The sequence below is a fragment of the Dromiciops gliroides genome, chromosome 4 (genome assembly GCF_019393635.1).
Source record: "Dromiciops gliroides isolate mDroGli1 chromosome 4, mDroGli1.pri, whole genome shotgun sequence".
Lineage (NCBI taxonomy): Eukaryota > Metazoa > Chordata > Mammalia > Microbiotheria > Microbiotheriidae > Dromiciops > Dromiciops gliroides.
Genome location: NC_057864.1, coordinates 336,040,945 through 336,055,424, shown reverse-complemented (window position 1 = coordinate 336,055,424; position 14,480 = coordinate 336,040,945). Strand labels below are relative to the sequence as shown.

At 39.7% G+C, this 14,480-nt stretch overlaps 1 protein-coding gene across 2 annotated transcripts in view; it reads left to right on the top strand.

Annotated features, from left to right (window-relative positions):
* The first annotated feature begins 703 nt into the window (after window positions 1–703).
* Window positions 704–14,480, top strand: part of ATG5 (autophagy related 5) — a 140,064-nt gene continuing 126,287 nt past the window's right edge. For both annotated transcript variants that reach the window (XM_043963010.1, XM_043963011.1), the window contains exons 1-3: window positions 704–874; window positions 7,141–7,308; window positions 13,966–14,093. In XM_043963010.1, coding sequence (XP_043818945.1) covers window positions 7,201–7,308; window positions 13,966–14,093 — 236 coding nt within the window. In that variant the 5' untranslated portion in view covers window positions 704–874; window positions 7,141–7,200. The remainder of the gene's footprint in view (window positions 875–7,140; window positions 7,309–13,965; window positions 14,094–14,480) is intronic.

The window sequence follows — 14,480 nt, the reverse complement described above, 5'->3', positions numbered from 1 at the left end:
CGCTCATTTTATAAATGAAATGCGGAAGGAAATGGCAAACCACTCCATTATGTTTGCCAAGAAAACCCCAAATGGGGTCTCAAAGGGTCGGACACGACTGAACAACATGTGTGTATGTATAGATGCACTTATATGTGGGTATATGTGTGTATATACACACACACAGTGACACATTTTTCTTCGGTCGTTTTCCTGTCATGTCCCTCCTCGCGGACCCCACGTGGGGCACTATCCAATATGCCACCTGGCTGCTCACACACACACACACACACACACACACACACACACACACACACACACACGCGCGCGCGCGCCCAACCTCCTTCACTAGGTCCAAGCCTCTTTCGAACTCGAGCTCACTCATTACTTCACTTTTTGTCTCAGCCCATGTGGGGATTTCCAAACTTTCAGACCCCAGAAGACCTCCCAGAGGAGGTGGGTGTGACCACGCAGCGGGTAGGCGGAGAGGAGGGCATTTTCTCCACTCCTCGGTAAAACGGGGAAGCGACGGAATCCACGGAGTAAACGACCTGAGGCGGCCTAGGGTGTGGCTCGCCTACGGCGACCGACAAGACTAAGGTACCCGAGCCCAACGGCGATCCTTCCCCGGGGACCGTTCGCTCTCCGCCCTGAGCCCCGCCCTCCTCCGGCGTGCGAACCACCCGGCAGGCCACGTGGTCCGTGACGTCATCTCCCAGCGCCGCCGCGGACTTGAGCCGCAGTGGGGGCCTGACGGGTCCGGACGGTCGCCTTGCCGGTGTGAACCTCGGAGTTTCCGGTAGGGCCCAAGTACGGAAGTGGCCCGTGGTGTGGGGGTCCCCCCCGCTCCCGTGTCTTTCGCGGCTGCGCGAGCCCTCACTGGGCAGAGTCTCAGGTAACTGTCCCTGTTCTCTGCTCCTTCTGTACCCCCTCCCCCCCTTGGGGTTTCCTCTTCCGACCCTATCGCAGTCATTCGCGGCGAGGGGGGAGGGGGCGGGGCGTAGGAGAGGGAAGGGCAGCGGTGCCCCCGCCCTCCTCCCCACTGGGAGGAGCGCGGAAATCGAGGCGAGGGGGAGTGGCCGGGGGTGGGAAGCTGGGGGTGGGAGATGGAATGTGAGGTCCGGAGGGGACTTGGCCTGGGAGCCCAAGCGGGGAGCTGTAGCCGGGAGAGGGGGGATGGGGGGTGGGGGTGCACAGCCCATCTCTAGGGCCCTGGAGGGTGCTTTGAGGTGGGGCCGTCCCGGAGGTCAGGTGAGGTTGGTTGTAGGACACCTTCCTGGAGGGTGTGGCAGAGGCAGATGTGTTCTCTGCCCCTTCAGGTTTCGTAATTTTTTAAACTGAACTCAGTGGTGGGAAAACCCCAAGTCCTCCTTGTCCCAGAGTCCTGGATACACTATGTGCATTCCTAGATCTAGAGGTAATGCATCTCCTTGATGCCCTCACATTTTGGTCTCTTTCCTTTCCCACCTAATGGGGCGTGGGCCACTCCCTGGAATTTTTTCTCTATTTATTACTAGTCTGAGAGATACTGGATCATGCCTGTGTACTGAGGACCATTGGGGAGACTAGGTGCTTCTTGGTATTTCCCGGGGCTGTGAGGATACCCCAGAAGGACCAAATCAGAGCACATTTTCCCACCAAATAGCTCCCAGAAGTGTTAGGTACCTCCTGGTTTACAGAATCTGAGAGTTGGAACAGATTTAAGCTAGGCCATTGTAGGCCAGCCCATACCAAAAAATAGTAGCCCCATCCAACACATCTGACAAATAGTCTTTACATCCTTTTCTCTTTTGTTTGAAGAACTTTTATGATGGGCCATTCCACTTTTACATGGCTCTATTTAGTATAATAGATTTAGAGCTACAGGGGAAAACCATGTGCTACATTGTTTCTAGCATTAATAAACGACTAAATGTAGAGTTCTATAGGAGGAAAAAGTCCATTAAAGTCATGTCATCTAGCATATGTTGAGGGCCTACTATGTGATAGACACTGCTAAATGCTGGGGTTACAAGGAAAGGAAAAACCAGTCTGTACTCTCAGGGAGTTGACAGTCAAATAGTGGAGACAAGCAAATCACATAAACACCTATGTATTTATACATATATATGATAAATTGGGGTAGTCTTAGAGGACAAGCGTTAAGATTAAAGACTAAGAAGTCATCTTATAGAAGATGGGATTTTACAGAAAAGGAAACTGAGGCAAAAAGGTTAAAGTTACTTGCTTTGGATCATTCTTCCTTTAGTTGGGACTAAGAGAAGCCAGTGTAGCTAGGAGACAGAGTGAGGAGGGAGAGCTTTTCAGGCAAGAGGATAGCCAGTGAAAAGACTTGTAATTGGAAGATGGAATGTCTTGTCACCAGATTGAAGAATCTGTGGAGGAAATTAAAGTGTAAGAAGACTGGAATGTTAGGAAGAGGCCAAGTTTTGAAGAGTTTTAAAAGCCAAACAGATGACTTCGTATTCTGTCTTGTAGATGATGAGACACTAGAGTACGAGGTAGCGTGGTTACACCCGATTTGAGTTCTTCAGGAAGATCAGTTTGGCAGCTGAGTAGAGAAAGGACTAGAATGGAAAGTTCAGGTGTGAGATGTTGAGGGCCTGGACCCAGGGTGGTGTGACAGTGTCAGAATAGAGACGGGACATATGTGCAAGATGCTATGAAGGTAAAATTGACAGGATTTGACATTTTGTTGAATATGAGGATGTGATTGAGGAATCCGTGACCTCTAGTTTAAAATTTAGGTGACTAGAACAATGGTGATACTCTTGACAGTAATAGGGAGTTAGGAAGAGGAAAGGGGTGGGGGGAGTAGAGATAATGAGTTAAATTTTTGATATGTTTAAGATGATCAGAGACACACTTTGATATGGGAGATTAGAGGTTGGGAGAGAGGTTAAGTTGGACAAGTAAAGCTGAGAGATGAAAATTGGATCCATGGAAGTTCATGAGCTCATCAAGTGAAATAGTATAGAGGGAACAAGAGGGCCTAGGAAACAAACCTGAAGGACACGTATGGTTAGTGGAGTTGACCTGGATAAATATCCAGGAAAGGAGACAGTCAGTGGTCATACAGGTAGGAAGAGACCCAGGGACTGATAGTGTTGTGAAAGATCAAGGAGAAAAGGGTGGCTGACAGTCTCAGAGTCTGCAGAGAGGTCAAGAAGGATGAGGACTGGATAAAAGGTCATTAGATTTGGCAATTGAGAGATCATTAGTAACTTTGGAGAGAAAAGTTTCAGTTTAATGATGAACTGAGAAGCCAGACTGCAAAGAGTTAAGAAGAGAATGAGAAAAATGGATCAATTGTAGATTAGCTAGCTAGCTGGATGGATTGAGTAATTTGAAGGATGGGGGAGACCTGAGCATATTTATAGACATAGAATGGAATAGGATAATTTGTTCATGAAAAGGGGTTAGTGTTGGCAATGAGAAGGACCACCTCTTCCTGTGAGACAGGTGAAAGAAATAGTGCCAGGAAGCATTTGAGTGAAGTGAAGAGGGAGCTTTCAACAAATGCACCCCCCCCCCCCAATACAATTCAGATTGGTAGATAAAGTATTTAGCAAGCACTTTCTGTGTGCCAAGCGCTGTGCTAAGTGTTGGGAACAGAATACAAGCAAAAAAAAAAATCCCTTACATTCTTTTTTTTTTTTTTTTTTTAGAGAGGCAGTTGGGGTTAAGTGACTTGCCCAGGATCACACAGCTAGTAAGTGTTAAGTGTCTGAGGCCGGATTTGAACTCAGGTACTCCTGACTCCAGGGCCGGTGCTCTATCCACTGTGCCACCTAGCTGCCCCAATCCCTTACATTCTAATGGGGAAGAAAACACATAAATGGGAGGAGCTGAAGACAAGAGGGGTGGTAGTTGTGTTAGGGGTAAGATGAAAAAAGGCAGGAGAGTCCAAAACTTAGAAGTGAGAAGTGAACTTAGATGGTCTGATACTTCCTTACAGAGTGATTGCAGGCAAGAACACACCAATCAGGAAGAGGTCATAGGGGCAGAGGCATATCTGGGTGTGAGCAGGCTTCTGGGGGTGGATTAGAGCTCAGAAAGAATATAGGACTGGATATGTAATTTGGGAGTCATCTGCATAGAAACATTAATTGAACATATGGGAGCTTATGAGATCATTGAGAGAATATAAAGAAAGTTGACAAGAAGTATATGATTCTCTGGCTCAGAAGAGCTCTATGGTACAGTGCACTCATTGTTAGGCAGAACATGAATGTGACCTGACCAAGGAGGAGGCTGAGAAGGGTCAAGTCAGGAGGAGAACCAATAGATAGCATTATTAGGCAAGCCAAGGATCAAAACTCTCCTCTAGAAATGAGTGATCAACCATGTGGGTTTATAGAGAGGTCAGGAGGGATAAGGCAGGTAGGTGGTGTGGTAGCTAGAGCACTAACCCTAGAGTCAGGAAGACCTGAGTTCAAATACAGCCTCAGACACTTAAGTAGCGATGTGACCACCCGGGACAAGTCACTTAACTTCTGTCTGCCTCAGTTTCCTCTACCGTCAAATGGGGATAATAATAGCACCTACCATGCAGGGTTGTTATGAGGATCAAATGAAATAATATTTATAAAGCGCTAGCATAGTGCCTGGCACATAGTAGACACTTAGAGATGTTTGTTCCCTTCCCTTCCCCTAAAAAAACAAAAACAAAAACAAAACCAACAACAAAAAACCCAAACCAAAAAAAGACCATTAGATTTAGTAGTTAAAAGAGGGCAGGAGGGGGCAGCTAGGTGGCACAGTGGATAGAGCACCGGCCCTGGAGTCAGGAGTACCTAAGTTCAAATCCAGCCTCAGACACTTAACACTTACTAGCTGTGTGACCCTGGGCAAGTCACTTAACCCCAATTGCCTCACAAAAAAAAAAAAAAGAGGGCATGAATTTGAAAGAAAAGAGGTCAATGTATACCATTCCCAGTACTGCCACTGCTTCAATTGTGTTCCATAGCTTGTATGAGCAGATGCTGTCCCCCACTCACTGGTTCCTCTACCAATTTTCTGAACTTGTACAAGGGGAGGAGCCTGGAATATGCTAGTGAATTAAGGTTCAAACCACTCTTGTGAGGAGGAATGAATATTTCAAGAAGTTCAGGCCCTCATTTTCCCTCCTTTTACCTTGATAAAGTGTCTTTTCTTCTACTTTCACCACCAATAACTTCTTTTAGTAGTGAGTAGGCACAAATCAATGGCTAATTTGATTTTAGTGATGTGATAAGTTGAGTTTTGTTTGAGATTTAGTTGTTTTGCATCTTAGCCCTTGTATAGTTAATTTATGAACTTAAAAATTCTCTCATCTTCCTCTGTTCCTAAGGTAATGTAAAATAAGTTATTTCAAAATTTCCACAATTGCTATTAATTTTCCTATTTCCATTTTAACTAGTATACCATACAATGTTTTAGGATTAAAAAAAATTGGTTATAAATATCCCTATTCTGGGGCAGTTAGGTGGCGCAGTGGATAGAGCACTGGCCCTGGATTCAGAAGGACCTGAGTTCAAATCCGGCCTCAGACACTTATCACTTACTAGCTATGTGACCCTGGGCAAGTCACTTAACCCCAATTGCCTTGCCCCCCCCCCCAAAATATATATCCCTATTCTAAAATGAGGAAAAATCACATCTGTAATTTTATAATGAACTGAATATGAAATAGTCTAGAATGTAGGGCTCCTTAAAGCTAGGTACAGTGTTATTTCCATTAAACGTTCTTGTTTGTATAACCGTATAAAGTCAAGAAACCATATATCACAGCAGAAGCAGTCAGGTTGTGCACTATAGGAGTTAGGTTTAAAATTTAAATATTTGGCAAGCCTTAGTTGCCTTGATATTTTTTCTATAACTGCCTTTGAATTCTTTATTAGAAGAAAAAAGGCTTCAGGTTATGCAATTTATCCAAGGTGTAGAGGTTAGTAGTTAGTACAGTAGGTGACAAAAACTAGGTAGTCTTATTCCCTATCCAGGGCTCTTGCCACTGCACAGTTTTTAAGAGTAAATAAAACCTAGCACCCTGAATAAGAACAAAGTTGATTTGACTTTTGAAACATACTTTTTGAGTTTGATTTTTGTACTGGTATTTCCCCAAAGTCCCTAAAATCAAGTGTTCAAAATATGAAAAGGTATAGCCTTCACTGTTGCTGCTTTGACTATTTCTGTCGACTTTGATTGTTGTTAAATTGATTTTTATCCTGTATTCCCATCATAAAGTAATTATTCTCAGCTTATATAGGAAGTAATTGAGAAGTTTGTGATGGCTGTGATTAGACCAACAATAGGGTTCATAGTTTGGTGCTTGGTATACTGTGTCAAATTCCCTTTCTGCCACTGTACTTAGAGTGTGCCTTCTTTTTTTTGTTTTGGTTTTTGTTGGGGGTTTTTTCGGGGCAATGAGGATTAAGTGACTTGCCCAAGGTCACACAGGTAGTAAGTGTCACGTGTCTGAGGTTGGATTTGAACTCAGGTCTTCCTGAATCTAGGGCCAGTGCTTTATCCAGTGTGCCATCTAGCTGCCCCCTAGAGTGTGCCTTCTTAAAATCTTCCCTTCAACACTTTTCCCCATTAGATTTGATGGTGAGGTTTTTTTTGGTCTCTATCTGAACAGCTAAATTAATCAACACTTTTTTTTCCTGAGTGATTACCTTTGTTCAGGCATTATAACATACCAAGCAGTATAAGATGTGGTTCTTTTTCTCAAGGAAAGAAGAAAAGACATAAATGCAGAAAATGTCAAAAATAAGGTGTGATTATAATGTGAGTTTTAAAAGTTAAAGATAACAGAAATTGTGTCTGTGTGTATAGGTGTATATATATATATACCTATACACACACACACACACACACACACACACACACACACATATAAATTCATTTAGTGTAGTAGTTACCTTAAACTTGTCAACCAGTAGCAAGCTATACACTGGAAGGAAGGCTAAGGGAATGTATACTTATTTCACTTTTGCTGTTGTTTGTTATTTGATTCATGTATATATGTTATGGATTATAGACAATGTTGTTTATGTTCTTAAATTTTAGAAGAGAATAGCTTCTGTGCATTCTTCTGTGAACTTTCTTCTTTACTACTTGGTGTTTTTATATATCTCTGTAGGGATTTTGGCTCATTTATTCTCTTTACTCTGTTTTCAGTGTATCTTTGGTCAAAGAAAAACACTTTAGTCTATATGTGCTGCCTTATCCACTGGAAGTATGACAGATGACAAAGATGTGCTTCGAGATGTGTGGTTTGGACGAATACCAACCTGTTTTACACTCTATCAGGATGAGATAACTGAAAGAGAAGCAGAACCTTATTATGTAAGTTTGTTAGTGGCATTGTCACCAATCAATAAATATGTGTGTGTATATAAAATACACATACACATGTGTATTGTACTCTGAATTTTAGGCATAACTCTGCCAGAAAAACTTTTTATTAATTTAAGATTTTAAATTAAGTATTTTCTAGCCTAGAAAAAAAAAATGCCCAAACTGGCATAGTCTCTACCTCCCTTTCCCACCCTCCCTCTCCCCATCTTCCATTGCCCCTTGATAGCTCTCCTTATCCCAAGACTATTCAAGGTAACATTTAATTGGAATGTTAAACAAAGAAAAAACTTTGTATTAAAATGTAGTTTGGGGTTAAAATTACAGAACAAAAATGTCTAATGGTCACTTCATTTTGGGGGGGGAGTGAGGCAATTGGGCTAAGTGACTTGCCTAGGGTCCCACAGGTAGTAAGTGTAAAGTATCTGAGGTCGAATTTGAACTCAGATCCTCCTGAATCCAGGGCCAGTGCTCTATCTACTGTGCCCCCTAGCTGCCCCCTGGTCACTTCATTTTCAACTAGAACTACTCAGTTGACCATCTAGAATTGAAAAGGTTTCTTACCAGTCATCATATCTTTTTTTAAAAATAAGTTTTTATTGATATGGGTTTTTTTGCATAAGCCTAATTTCCTTTTTTTCCCTCTCTTCTTCCCCTTACCAGAAAACCGTCCCATATAACAAATAGAAGAAAAAATACATTGCCTTTCCTTTCCCCCCTTCTATTTGCATTCACTTCCCCAGTAATTTACTTGTGTGCCCTTTTTTCCCACAATTCTTCCAATGTTAACTATTGCCACCTTTTGTCATCTCTTTCAATTTTCAGGTTATGAGGTGAAACCTCAGGTTTGTTTTAATTTTCATTCTCTTATTAGTGATTTGGAACATTCTTTCATATGGTTGTTAATTTCAGTTCTTTTGTAGGGAACTGTTTGTATCTCTTCATCATGTATCTATTGGGGAGTGGTTTTTACATATATCTGTTAATTGTTTATATATCACGCTTATATGCTAATTGTTTGTGTATCTTGGATACCATACCCATATCTGAGAAATTTGATACAGAGTCTTTTCATTTGACTGCTTTCCTTCTTATCCTAAGTGCATTAATTTTGTTTTCACAGAATTCTCATGTAATCACTTACTTGTTTTATCTTTCATAATTGCTGCTGTCCTTTAATTAAGAATACTTCTCCTACCTATGACTATAAGAGGTCTATGCTCAATTTTTTTCTTTCTTTTTAAATTTTTTTTTTTTTACAAAAAGTATTTTTATTTTTATCTGAATAAGTGTTGACTCCTCAGGACACTGCCTTTGGCATCTTTTCCAACTTATTCATCAGCTTGTTCCACTGTGCCTTTGTCAGAAATATGGATGCATCCAAAAATTTTCTTGTATCCTTGTTTTTTACTGTGGTGGCCTGTAGGATCAGGGCAGCTGAGTTTGATACAAGTTCAATTTCGTTTTCTTTAAGAATTAACTCATCTTTTTGGGCTTGAGAAACAGCACAAGCCATACCTAGTCTCATGCGCACTCTTCAGATATATTTTTCACCCAAGAAATTTCTGATTTCAACAAGTGAATAAAACATTGATGGGGAAGTGAGCATACACAGACCTCATCTTGTAACGAAAACCCAGAGTGACACCTTTGATCATGTTTTGTACATGACTACAGATCGTGCAAACAGTTGCAAGTTCTTTTCAATTTCCCCCCCATTTGTCTACCCGGAACCTTTTTTTTTTCTTTCCAAGGAGACTGAGCTCAACATTAATATGGTTGAAATCCCTATGGAGGATTCCTCTGGGCCCCTTCACAATAACTGTACAACTCTTAAGAGAGATGTCAGCATTTTAGGCATAACTCTGCCAGAAAAACTTTTTATTAATTTAAGATTTTAAATTAAGTATTTTCTAGCCTAGAAAAAAAATGCCTAAACTGGCATAGTCTCTACCTCCCTTTCCCACCCTCCCTCTCCCCATCTTCCATTGCCCCTTGATAGCTCTCCTTATCCCAAGACTATTCAAGGTAACATTTAATTGGAATGTTAAACAAAGAAAAAACTTTGTATTAAAATGTAGTTTGGGGTTAAAATTACAGAACAAAAATGTCTAATGGTCACTTCATTTTGGGGGGGGAGTGAGGCAATTGGGCTAAGTCTGGTTGCTTAGAGTGGTCTTCATTCTGGTGGTGAAACGGCCAAAGAGCCAGTTGCTTTCTTAAAGAAAGAAACCACTAGCAGAAAACTTGAATTATGACTAAATTGAAATTAATTTTGTTATTTAAATTAACTTTATGAGTTCCCAAGCTTTTTTACTAAGTTACTTATTTTTCTAAGTTATTATTGACTGTAAGCCTGTTATCCTTTGCCATCTGGAATATCATGTTCCAAACTCTCTGCTCCTTTATAATGGTGAATGTTAAATCATGTGATCCTAATTGTGGCTCCTTGGTACTAGAATTCTTTCTTTCTGGCTACTTACACTATTTTTTCTTTGACATGGAAGCTCTAGATTTTGGTTATAATATTCCTAGTTTTCAATTGGGGAGTTTACGTCAGTGGCTGATAGGTCCTTCCTATTTCCATTTTGCCCTTTGGTTCTAAGAAATCTCAGGAGTTTTCTTTTACGATTTTTGGCTTTCAGGAAGTCCAATAATTCTTTTTGGGGGGGCGGGGGGGAGGAGGGCAGGGCAATGAGGGTTAAGTGATTTGCCCAGGGTCACACAGCTAGTGTCAAGTGTCTGAGGCCAGATTTGAACTCAGGTCCTCCTGAATCCAGGGCTGGTGCTTTATCTACTGTGCCACCTAGCTGCCCCCCTAATGATTCTTAATATTTTTTCTCCTAGATCTTTTTTTCCCCAGGTCAGATGTTTTTATTGTGAAATAACTTTCTTCAATTTTTTTTCAGTCTTTTGACTTTGTCTTAATATTTCTTGTTATCTCATTAGTCATTGGCTTCTGTTCAGTCCATTCTAATTTTCAGGGAGTTTGTTGCTTTGGTAAAGCTTTTAATTACCATTCTAATTCTTTCTTCCATAGCTCTCATTTCTTTTCTAATTTTTCCCTCTAGAACTCTAATTTCTTTTTCTTTTTTTTAGAACTGTAATTTCTAAAAATATTTTTAGCTTAAAAAAAACAACAACAACCTCTTTCTTTAGCTCATCTAGGAATTCTAGTTGAATGTGTGCCCAAGCTTTTTTTTTCTTTTTCTTTGAGGCTTTGCTTGTAGATGTTTTAGAGTCATTCTCTTCTGAATTTGTCTTGCACATCCCTTTCACCATAGTGGCTTTTTATAGTGGGATTTTTTTTTTTTTTTGCAAGGCAATGAGGGTTAAGTGACTTGCCCAGGGTCACACAGCTAGTGTCAAGTGTCTGAGGCCAGATTTGAACTCAGGTCCTCCTGAATCCAGGCCTGTGCTTTATCCACTGTGCCACCTAGCTGCCGGGATTCTTTTTTAAATTGCTCTGTAGTCCAACGTCCTTCCTTACTTTAGGTTAGGTCTGGGTCATGTTTATTTCTGGAGGTAAGGTCTAAGCTGGACCTGTAGTTTTCTTGGGGTGTTGAGTGTTATGTTATTGCAGGCTCTCAGGGACAACTCAGTTTAGGAACCTGCAAGGTTTCATTCGTCCCAAAGTATTCCCATCTAGGGCAAAGTCTGATTGTTGTCCTTTGGTCTGAACTCTTCAAGTTCTTGAACTGGACTTTGGTCTGGGCAAATTGCAACTGTACTTTGCCACTATCAGCCAACTGGGAATTGGACTCCAGCTAACCTTTTCAGTGTTATGTTTATTCCTTATCACACTTTCTGTATTCTAGCCTAACTGGTCGTCTTGTCTCCATATCCTGTCTCCCCTCTTTATGCCTTTGCACAGGCAACTTTCCATACCAGTAGTACACTTGAATCACCTCTCTGTCTCTTAGCATCCCAAATTACCCTCAAAGCTCAATTTAAGTCCTGCATGAGGCCTTTGCTGATGGTACCACTAATCCTCCTAGCTAAAACTAGTGTTGCCATCAACAGCAAAGAGGAATTTGGGAGGAGGGGTGGATTTTATGGGAAAGGTGATGAAATCACGTTTTTACATTTTCTGTTTGAGATTCTAGGAAGTCATCCAAGTAAAAATGTGAGAGTAGATATCATGGCAGAGATCCGGTTGGATGTACAGATTTAGACTAGATATATGGATTGGAGAGTCACACAGAATTTGAGAATTGGAAGGGACCTTAATGTCCTTCAAGGCCAAAGCAGACACAATAGTATAACATAACTGACCAGTGCACATCCACTACATCATCTGCACAGGTTGTGAAGCCACAAAAATGGATGAGATGACCAAGAAAGGGGCAAATTTGGTGTGATTGGAGAAGGAGGAATAATGATAGCATCTTGGGGGTATATCCACATTTATGAGGATGGAGAAAGAAGATAAATCAGTGAACAAAAAGTTTGAGTCAGGAAAATAATGAAGAGCAGTTTCACAGAAGCTGAGCAAAGAGAGAGCATCAAGCAAGTGGCAGTGTTCTCAACCATGTTAAATACCGAGGATTGGTAGAAGAGGATGAGAACTGAGAAAAAGGCCTCAAATTTAGCAAGTTTGTCATGTAAGCCCTTGGATATAGTAGTTTCAGAGATGAGAACAGAAGTAGTATTCTAGAATTTTAAGGGGGTGATTGAGTGAATGGTGAGAGAGCTAATATAGTGAGGGAAGAGGCTACTTTTTATATATTTATAATCAGCGCTTTACAATGCTATAAATAATTTCTCCCCAATATGAGTTTCCCATCGGGCAATGATCCTAATGAGATAATGTCTCCAAAGATTATAGTCTCTTTTTCCCCTTCCAGGCAGAAATACTGAAGGGAAAGGGAATAATTTGAAAAGTTCAAGAACTTTGATCAACAATAATAAAACATAATTACAGAGGAATAGTGATGAAGAATGGTACCCACCTCCTGACAGACACATTGTGGACTAAATATACAGAAAGAGACATATATTTGGACATGGCCAATGTGGGAATTTGTTTTGCTTGACTCTAACTTTTGGTTAGTTTTCTTTGAGGGAAAGGGAGTGAAGGGTGGGGGGTGGGGAAGTATGATAGACAAAATAAATGCTTGAAAATATTTAATTAAAACATCAATAACAAACCAAAAAGAAAACCTATGGGCTATAATTAAGGCTAGACTTGGAAAAATGGACTACTTGTCAAAGGCATGCTTATTATCTAATGAGATGTGGTTTCATGATAAAGAATTGAAAGTGTGTCAAAATCCTATGAATTCAATGTCGTCATGTAAAAGCAGTGATTGCAGCAAAAAGGATACATTGCATAATAAAAGATGTTTAAACAAATGTATTTCTGAAAAATGAGAAAAGGGAAGGGAGCCAACTTATTATCTTTTTCTTTCACATTATCTCCACTAAAGTTTTTACCTTATGCAGCAGCCCCAAATGCTCATATTAGGGATTTTCCCTAACATATCCCAGTGGGCTGCACTATAGATTGGACTTGTAGAGTTTCTTTATAAGAATAGAATCATCAGTCACTAGTAGTTGCTTGGGCAAACTGTAAATGGAATGTTGTGTAGCCTAAGTGGGTAACAAGACCTTCATCTATAACTTTAATTTCATCTTTGTTTCACTGATCTAATTATCACCAAACTCTGCCCAACCTTTCTCAGTTTTCACTAAGGTGGTTGAGTTGATTATGTCTTTTACTTTTGTTGCCTAGACTGTTTTAGTAGTCTTTCTGCCTTGTGTATCTTTGTCTTCTTGAATCTGCTTTGCACACAACTACTAAAATAATTTTCTAAAATACTGTTTTCATGATGTCATTTCTTAAATGAACCCATAACTAATGCTTATATAAAGTGTATTAGTTTCTAATCTCTAGGCCTGGCTTTTAGGTCTTTATTAGCTTCTGCCTACTTCTCCATTTCTTAGTCTTTTCTTTTTTTGGTGCTTATTTTACATGCTTAATTGCAATTTAATTCAAAGACATGCATCATATCTTATCTCTTTGTATCCTTCCTATGACATCTATACCTAATATGAAGTGGACATTTGCTAAATGTTGTTGACTTGTTGACCGAGCATTATGGTGAATATCAGAACAATACTGTTTCCACTGTTTAGTTTATTTAACTGAAATGAACCATCTTAAATTTTAGTACCTCTTGGTGGAAGACCTTCTTCTGTTTAAAATCACGTGATATATTGACTAAATTATGTATTTATCTTGTTTGGGGGAAGAACAGTTTTTAGAAGCATTACTGGTTCAGATCAGTGTACCTGGTAGCACATAGTACTGTACATTAATAAGTACTTGTTGATTGATTGAATTTCTGGTTTTTCTATTAGTAAGTTGAAGCTGTCTGCTTCTGCCTGTATTAAATGTTGCACACGTATTTTCTGTAGATAATTTCTGTAGTATAATTGTCTAAAGTACAATTTTATTCATGATAATTCAGAAATCTTAAAATGTTTAATACAGTAGATTTTTATTATTTGCAGATAACAATTATAGGTTTATTTAAGATTATATGAAAAAAAGTGGATTGGTTTTTCTTTTTATAATTCAGAGACCAATTTAATACTTTTGAAAAAAAAGTAAATAAAATACAGTTCTAAAAATTTTCATTTCAGTTGCTTTTACCAAGAGTAAGTTACTTGACGTTGGTTACTGACAAAGTGAAAAAGCACTTTCAGAAGGTTATGAGACAAGAAGACATTAGTGAGATATGGTTTGAATATGAAGGCACACCACTGAAATGGTGAGTGAATTTCTTTGAATTACATTTGTATCCTTTATTTTTATAAAACAGTGCAATAAAGAAAATTGTAATCACAGCAACTTCCTTAAAAGATTGTTACAACTCTACCTTATATATTTAAAAATAAGCTATTTTAGTATTATTAGTGAATTTAAGTGGAAAAGATCCATGTCCTATTGCAGTGTGTGTTTAAATAGGCAGGCAAATAATGTTTTAAGAAATAATTTTGATTGGGAAATGTATTTTTATTTGTATTTATTTATAAGTGTCAGTGTGGTATAGTGAATAGGGAGGTGATCTTGTCAGGAAGACATAGGTTCAAGTCTTGCTTCTGATGTGTACTGACATACACATAGAGAATTATATATGTCACGGATTTTCTTTAAC